Consider the following 9259-nt stretch of genomic DNA (forward strand, 5'->3'; position numbering starts at 1 on the left):
CATTTGACCCAGCCATCCCATTACTAGGGATATACCCAAAGGATTATAAGTCATGCTGCTATAAAGACACATGCACACGTATGTTTATTGCGGCACTATTCCCAGTAGCAAAGACTTGGAGTCAACTCAAATGTCCATCAATGACAGACTGGATTAAGAAAATGTGGCAGATATACACCATGGAATACTATGCAGCCATAAAAAAGGATGAGTTCATGTCCTTTTTAGGGACATGGATGCAGCTGGAAACCATCATTCTCGCAAACTTTCACAAGAACAGAAAACCAAATGCCACATGTTCTCACTCATAGGTGAGAATTGGACAATGAGATCACTTGGACACAGGAAGAGGAACATCACACACCAGGTCCTATTGTGGGGAGGGGTGGCAGAGGGATAGCATTAGGAGATATACCTAATGTAAATGACGAGTTAATGGGTGCAGCACACCAACATGGCACATGTATACATATGTAACAAACCTGCACGTTGTGCACATGTACCCTAGAACTTAAAGTATAATAAAAATAAATAAATACGAATTTGTATTTGAAGATGGAAATGGGGCTAGAGATGGTCAAGGAAGGGGTAAGTCATGGGGTTAAACATTATCAGCACTCTTCTCAGTTCTGCGGAGGGGAATAGAAGCATTAGCCAACAGACTTGACGTATCATGGCCTCATTGCCAAGATATTGCAACAAACTTTTAAGAGGTTGGTCCTACAGATGCATCTACCCCTTTAGCAGGATTGGTTGCATCAGGCTGTACTTCTCCAAAGCTATGAGAGTCTTAGTTCATCTAACCACTGGTGGATGGGTTACTTTGGTCATTTAACTTTCTACATAGGCCAATCTGGGAGAGTTGAATTGATTATGGAACTTCAGTTACTCTAGTTCATATGGCAATTACTTCTCATCATAAATTTACTAATTGTTGTTTGGACATCAGTCCTACACGCTTGGACAATATATGTCTACTTGAAAGAGATCTGTTTCTAGTATATTGCTAATCTGGTTTTGCTCACTTGTTAATTCATCAGGCTTTGAGGGCTTACTATGAACAGAGGTATAATAGGTAACTTACCATGTAACAAGGGAAGCAGGTGAATTGTCAATTACACCACAACGTAAAGTATTACCACCCCAAAATATTCTTCAACCTCTAACCCAGAAGCTGCCTGCCATTTTTATGGGGCTCAGCCTATGACTGTATCATTATCCACCCCGTTAACTCTTTAAGTATGATCGACTTTTACAATATATATTACATTTATTGTAATATAAATTACATGTATTGTAATCTATTACAATATTAGGTGTTTTAAGTACATTGCATATATATTCCTTCATTTACTACCAACTATTCCAGGAGATGAACGCATAATATTTCTCTTTGAAAGATTAGGAAACTGAAGCCTAGTGAAAGTAAGTAACTACCTAAAGTCATGTTTTATTCTTGGCTTTGCCATTTACCAAATACTGTTCATTCGACTATACTTAATACGGGGTTTGAACCCATCACATGGTGGGCTTCAGAGTTCAGGCTGAACCTAGAGAAGATGGGTGGGTCACTGAGTGGATCTCAGAAGCAGTCAGTCGAATGTCTTGCAGTCCATTTCCATTAAATATGCGAGTATCGTATGTCCTCTTTGTGCAAGATTGTGCTAGGAAAAGCTAAGAGAGATATCAAAGAGCATGAGTAAGATGCGTTTCTTTCTCTCAGTATATTTCACCTTTAGCATGACTTACGGACAAAGAAGGCTTCTGAAGGCTGCCCTATGGGGAAGACTCAGTGAGAAGTGTTACTAGATCCAGAACGGCACTCCCCTTCCTCCTGCTTTCTGTGAGGGGATGATATAAAAGCGTCACAGTTTTTAGTAGTCCTTAGGAGTTCAGACAGGTGGATTAAAAGCTACTAGTAAATTTTAATGACTTATGTGAACGAACCCTCTAAATTATTAAACAAATCGCAAGGGACATGGGTTCCTTCCTTAAAACGAAGAATAGAACCGTGTATAGGAAGGAATGCCATCCTTGTTTGACCCTCTTTGGGGCAGGGTGGTAAAGGATTCTCCTATTTTGATTGCCTTTGTCACCACTCTAATAGCTCAGCTTAGGCATTGCCCAGGCGTGCACATGTAGCTCTTTATGTGGTTATTATAGCTGATGAAGGTGGTGATATGCAAAGGAAATAAAAAAAATGAAATCATAAAATAGAATTATCTGGTGCATATTGAATAACTGTCAATTTTGAATGTAGCGAATGTGTTTTCACCTCTAACCCAGAACTGTGAGATCAAAATTGCTACTTACCTTCCTCAAAGTGTTGGTTCATTAATCAAATAGAAGAGCCTGTTTCTCTTCTACATGGAAAGAGTCTGGACTGACAGGTTACTTATGTTAAGTCCAGACCTAACTTGCCCATTTCTGCGATGTAAGATTATTCCATTGAAGAGTTTAATTATAACGGTTGCAAACTCTCACTTCCAAATTAGCAAAAATGCTAGTCTTTTTCCCAGGTACCTTCATCAGAATATTCCTGAGGATCTCTGAGGTCAAGTATGTTCACTGAGCTATTTCTGAGAACCTCTGAGATTGCTGTGCCTGTTTACTGCTAGCTTGCTGTCACCTGCTAGGAGTAAACATAGAATTGGATACATGGCAGAAGGTGATACCTGCAACCTCTGACCTTCAGACATTCTGGGAGTGGGCTTCAGGTGCCTGTTGGCTCTCCAGTTCACTGCTGAGGAGACAGAGGAGAGGTGACTACCAGCTTACTGGCTGAGAGTCTCACTCCCTGCTTTCAGTGCAGATCTCCCTTCCTCAGTATCACACCTGCTCAGGGCACACCAGAGCCAAGCATTCTGCAGACATTCAGCTTCATGTACAATATCTTGCCAAAGCTTTTCTGTAGTGCCTGGGTAAAGAAAGCCTATGTTATCTGTGACAGCCTGTGCTCAGAGCCATCCAGTCTCTTTGATGGTCCTACCCCTGGCAACAGGTTACAGTTTAGACTTTTCCCCTCATTTTGGTGAGTTTTCTCTTTAAAGATCCCTTATTATCTGATGTAGGTTGGGCCCCTACTAAATCCATTAGGATTGTTTTAATTACTCTGATTCCCACATAAGGGATGGGGTTAATTCCAATCCCTTTAGTTCAAGGAAAATCCTTTGCCCCACAGAAATTCTTGAATACAAATTAATATCTGAGGGAGAAATGCAGTATCCAACTGCTTTCAGTGCATAGCAGTATCCAGTGCTCTCCCAGCAGCATTTGAGACCCCAATGTAGGTATGTCTAGAGGGAGTGACACCCAGCTCCTCAACTAAGACATCCCAGAGCCAGGCCCTCAAAAGTCCCATTGCATAAATACAACACTCAAAAGTCCATTATATAAAGTAAATACAACACAACCTGAGAGCATCAGCTCAGAGTGGAGTGGAGAGCTGGTTTTTGAGGTGCTCTCTCTCTCATCCAGAGACTGGGAACAGCAGACTCTGGTCTTCATGCTACCAGGAAGGAAGACCTAATAAAGGACTCAATTTTTTTAGAGATTGATCTCCCTCTATTTGATAATCCATGTGTGAAATTTCAATTATACAAAACTGGAGGGAAACGTGTGTGTTTAGAACATGGTGTAGGGAAACACTGTGAGCAAAGCTGTGGACAGGGTCTGAAACCCTAAAATGGGTGTGACAGTACCTACCAGAGCATGTGACCTCCAGGGTGATAAGGATATAATGTGCCTCTCACCCTGCGCCCCTCCTACTTGGAAAGCTTTCGGTGGCTGGCTGCCTGCCAAGCAGAGCGCAGGGTCCTCGGGGACCTGGCCTGTGTGCTTCCTCAGCGTGGTTTCTAGTCGGCCTTCTGTCTGTGCTCCAGCAGCACTGCCCTGTTGGCTCTCCCCTGCACACATGACACTGTTTCTCACACCCCAGTCCCTGTGCTCATGCTTCTCACCTTTGTAGAACACCTCAATGATTTTCTGGTTTCAAACTGTAACAAACCCCACAGGCCAGCTTTTCATGTAGTTTGTTACCAGCACTTGGCCAACAGTTGTTTTTTTAATCAGTGGGTGGAGCAGCTTTTCTTGCCCTCAAAAAACAGTTAACCACTCCTTTTTCATTGGGTGTATGTATTTGGCAGACATTGGGTACCTGCTGTTTGTTGGCACTGGTGTTGGAAAGATGAATAACACACCTTCTGTGGCCCTAGGGAGTTTCCATTCTGGTAGGGGGAACCTGACTCAGACAGCAACAAAACCTGCTGGTAAGTGTTTTGCTGAAGAGTGGGGAGGTTCAGAGGGCTGTGGAAATGCAAAGACGTTTCCCTAACTTGAACATCATAGAACACTTCAGAAGAAACCACGTGTCAGCAGGTCTTATAGGAGGAGTTGGCGTTGGCTAGGCAGCAGAGAGAAGAAAAATGGGTTTTGGAGATACAGTACTGTTGTCACCCCTTTGATTTTCACTAGAAGGTACAAACAACTGTTTAAAATACTATCTGTTCATATACTGTTCTAGAACTTGTGTGTATTTTTTGAAGTGTCAGCATTGCAACAAAGTACGCAGTTGAATCTAGCTTGTTTCAATGATTATGAGATGACTTGAAGTGTTCTTGAGAAATTTAAAATTCATTTGCGAACATGAATTCTAACTGGAGAAACAAATAGGTGATGATAGTGAGTTGGATCACTGTTGCAGTTCCCTATATAAACCTTACTATTTATCTTTTCTTCTGTCTTCATCTGGGAAAAAACCCAGAAAAGTATTAAATGCGTATGCCTGTATTTTTGACTATATTTTAAATTACCTTTATCTTGTTAATTTAACTAAAACTGTAATTTAAACCAGTTTAAAAATAATTTTTACTTCTGGGCATCTTTTTATATAATGGAAGGAAATAAGTTGAACACTTATGGGGGAAATGTAAAGTTGATGTTATGTCTTGTTTTTGATATGGCTCAGTTTTTACATGACTATTAAATGCTGCCCTTTAAATCTAGTAGAAATGTTAAATGTGAGGATGTTACTTTTTATTATAAAAGAAACAGCAGTAAGGGGAAGCATGTAGCTTTTAACAGATTTCATATTCTAGACTAGTTATGAAATGTGTTTTTGGTCTGGACAATAAAACATTTCTTGTCCAATAAGAAGATGATCTCTTTCTAAGGTTATGAGAAGACAGATGATGTTTCAGAGAAGACCTCACTGGCTGACCAGGAGGAAGTGAGGACTATTTTCATCAACCAGCCCCAGCTGACAAAATTCTGCAATAACCATGTCAGGTAGGAACTTCCAAAGAATGCCATGAGACCAGCCAGCAGAGCAGAGCTGGTTAGGTCAAAATGAAAATGCTTGCAAAGAACTTTCAGTGCAGTCGGTTAATATTTGAGAGCTCCCTGGTGGCAGTGTGAATAGGCTGTTTCTCCATCTTCTATCCAATAGAGAAATATTAATAAGAATCTGGAAATAGCGAGGAGCAGAAAGAATAAGCACCCATCCTCTTCCAGTTCTACATAGATGGTCTGAATAATGGAAACTGCTTATGTGTAAATGCCTGTGTCTTAAACCTGTTAATAGAGCGATGCATTACTGGTTTTGGATAACAAGTTTTAACATTTTAGAAGAGGTCTTTGCAGTTCTGCACCAAGAATTCCTTCTGGTTATATAGTCTTTAAATATTGGTTTTTAATAGTTGTGAAGTTTAGTATGGTGGGGAGGAATGGAGGGCTGTGCGAATTACTTCACTGCACTGTTGTGTTTTTATTCCAACAATAGTGTAAAAAGTATCTGTAAGCACTGGCCACTTAAGCGGCTTCTGGGACCACATAAACACCTTCAGTGCCAGCAAAGTGTTTCTCCAGTGGCAGAGTTACTAGATTTGAGAAGTGCTCACTTAATATGTACAACTTCAAATTCTAGAGGAACCCCTCTCAATTTGGGTAGTGTGGCATGTGTCTGCTTTAATCTCCTTTCTATTTGATAAACGAGGAAGATCTGGATGTTTCTAAGAGCTAAGTGGTGATATCTTACTGATGTGGGCATATCTGGTGTGTTTAATGTAGATTTCTAGCCAAGTTCCTGGAGTGGCAGTGAAGAAAATTCAAGCAAAACCCTAGAAATCTCCCTGAAATTATCTAGGAAAGGCATCTCTGTTTACAGTGTCTGGTCAAATTGCTGATTTTAGGGGATTTTCTTTGCAAGATTTTATTTTCTAGTCACATGTTGTACTCTGTCTTATGGAGGACTGGAGCCCTTTAACTCCAAAGTTGCTCTTCTTTGTAAGCTACTTCTAGTAATGTTAAGCAGGATAACTGGCCAAAGAGGACAAAAGATTATGCAAAAAATAAAACCTGTGGTATTCACTGTTTACTATTTATTTAACCTTTTCACTCTCTTTCATTTAGGTTAATAACCCTTTGCAATATTCTCCCAGTTTGAAACAGTGGCAAATGTTCCTTATCTAACTTTTTATATGGTAGTAACAGAACTTTGTAAGTATGGGTGCTAATTATGGAGAAGTTTTATACTGCTTTTCATTGTTGTTTTCTAGCACTGCAAAATACAACATAATCACATTCCTTCCAAGATTTCTCTACTCTCAGTTCAGAAGAGCTGCTAATTCGTTTTTTCTCTTTATTGCACTGCTTCAGGTAAAGTCATATCATAAAACCTTGTCAAATGTTCAGGTACTAATAAATGTTAAGCCCGTGACCAGTCCCCTGAGGTTTATCTAAATGCCGAGAGATAAGCTGGTTTTGGTGGACATTTCTGGCTTCTGCTGCAAGCAGTGCTGGAATCCACTACCTTTTCCAGCTTTTTGCTTCATTTTTATCAGCTTATTTTGGATGTTCTATAAATTTGATGTGTCAAGGACTGTTCATTTTGGGTGGTAAAGGGGATGGTACATTTTCTTAAAATATTAATTTTCGTAGTAAAAGTGTCAACTCTGAACCTCAGAATGCAAGAATTTAAATCTTGTGCTTCTCTTTGTATGCAAATTAGTTGTAGTCAGAAAAAGTTCTAGTTTATTAAAAGTAGCTTGTTTAACATATGCTTAAATTTGAAAAAATATTTTCATTGACCTTGCAAATAAAGAATTTTTAAAACACCACAAAACACAAGGAAAAAAATTTAAAACTCTCACTATTCTACCACCAGAGACAACTACTCTTAAATTGTGGTTATATATCCTTCTGGTCTTTCTTTTTTCCTTCCAACCATTGTTTATTGATTTAGTTTACAAAAAGGGGATCATAGAATACCTATTGTTTTGTAACCTGCTGTATTCATATAACAATGTGTGGATATTTTCCCAGTTATTCATTGTGTTTCTAAAATGTCATTTTAATAGTTGTATTTTAGTGAATAGATATACTGTAACTTATGTAACCAATTTTCCAATGGAAGTGGTAGTCCTGTATACAACTGCTTACCATGAAACTAAGTAACATGCTTTTCCAGTACTTATTAGATACGAACAAATTACCTCACCCAGCATTAGTCCGCCAAGATACTAAAATCAGTGAGGCATATTTTAGAAGGCACTAAGACTGTTTTCTTGAATCTATTATAAATTTTCTAGTTCTCATTGGATTTCTCTTATTTTTTCTTTTTCCAAATAGCAAATACCTGATGTGTCACCAACAGGTCGTTACACAACACTGGTTCCTCTCTTATTTATTTTAGCTGTGGCAGCTATCAAAGAGATAATAGAAGATATTGTAAGTATTCTATTTTTTTCATAAATATATGTGACTTTGTTATTTATATATGTTTTAAATGCTAGTTTTTCCTTAAATTATCTAATTCTTGGCATGGGCTGTTTAAAATATCCGTTCAACTTCAAATATCTAGAATATGTTCCTACCCCTGAAGTTAATTTTTGTTTTCTATAATACTGCTAAATGTTTGTTACAGTGTTCTATTGCATTTATAGTCTAGAATATGTTCCTACCCCTGAAGTTAATTTTTGTTTTCTATAATATTGCTAAATGTTTGTTACAGTGTTCTATTGCATTTATAGTTTAGCAAATAAAAGAAATTAATTTACTATAATAATTGACTTGAGAAAAGTACATTTGAACATTATTTTCAATTAAATGAAAAAACCTCCAAATTCAGTGATTTTTTTGATATTTTCTATTTTTTAATTTAAATAATTTTAATAAATTTCACTTTATTAAATGCCTTTGGATTCCTTCTCACTTTATTTAGTAGTTCTAAGCTTCTTTTTCCTTTATCTCATTTTTTAAAAGAAAGTAACCAAATTTGCTGTTTTTATTCTGTAGTAATAAGAGAAAGGGAAAGTCACTTTCTCCTTTATAAAACTAACTCTCCCAGATAAATTCAGGCCTTTTTTCTGTTTTATCTGTTTTAACTGTCTTACTTGAGGAGACCAATGTTTTGTTTTGGTTTGATTTTTTCCTATTCTTTTAAAATACTTCATATATATATATATATATAGAGAGAGAGAGAGAGAGAGAGAGACTTTTAAGTTCAGGGGTACATGTGCAGGGTTGTTAATGGGTAAGTGTGTGTCATGGGGTTTTATTGTACTGATTATTTCATCACCCAGGCATTCAGCTGAGTATCTATTAGTTACTTTTAGTTATTTTTCCTGATCCTCTCCCTCCTGCCACCTTCCACCCTCCAGTGGGCCTCTGTGTGTGGTGTTCACTTCTGTGTCCATGTGTTCTCATCATTACTCCCACTTACAAGTGAGAACACACGGTATTTGGTTTTCTGTTCCTGTGTTAGTTTGCTAAGGATAATGGCCTCCATCCAGCTCCATTCATATCCCTGCAAAGGACATGATCTCGTTCTTTTTTATGGCTGCATAGTATTCCATGGTGGATATGTACCACATTTTCCTATCCAGTCTGTCATTGATGGGCATTTAGGTTGATTCATGTCTTTGCTTTTGTGAATAGGGCTGAAATGAACATACACATTCATATGTCTTTATAATAGAATGATTTATATTCCTTTGGGTATGTACCCAGTAATAGGATTGCTGGGTCAAATGGTATTTCTGTCTTTAGGTCTTTGAGGAATCGCCACACTGTCTTCCACAATGACTGAACTAATTTTCACTCTCATCAACAGTGTATAACTGTTCCTTTTTCTCTACAACCTTGCCAGCATCTGTTATTTTTTGACTTTTTAATAAATGCCATTCTGACTGGTATGAGATGGCATCTCATTGTGGTTTTGATTTGCATTCCTCTAATAATCAGTGATGTTGAGCTTTTTTTG

The 9259-nt window shown here is 38.1% G+C and overlaps 1 protein-coding gene across 2 annotated transcripts in view; it reads left to right on the forward strand.

Moving 5' to 3' along the window:
* ATP8A1 (ATPase, aminophospholipid transporter (APLT), class I, type 8A, member 1) overlaps positions 1-9259 on the forward strand; it is a 278979-nt gene that overhangs the window by 33278 nt on the left and 236442 nt on the right. For both annotated transcript variants that reach the window (XM_011949035.1, XM_011949034.1), the window contains exons 2-4: positions 5172-5286; positions 6555-6654; positions 7627-7725. In XM_011949035.1, the coding sequence (XP_011804425.1) occupies positions 5172-5286; positions 6555-6654; positions 7627-7725 (314 nt within the window). The remainder of the gene's footprint in view (positions 1-5171; positions 5287-6554; positions 6655-7626; positions 7726-9259) is intronic.

Source organism: Colobus angolensis, unplaced genomic scaffold (genome assembly GCF_000951035.1).
Source record: "Colobus angolensis palliatus isolate OR3802 unplaced genomic scaffold, Cang.pa_1.0 Scaffold29, whole genome shotgun sequence".
Classification (NCBI taxonomy): domain Eukaryota; kingdom Metazoa; phylum Chordata; class Mammalia; order Primates; family Cercopithecidae; genus Colobus; species Colobus angolensis.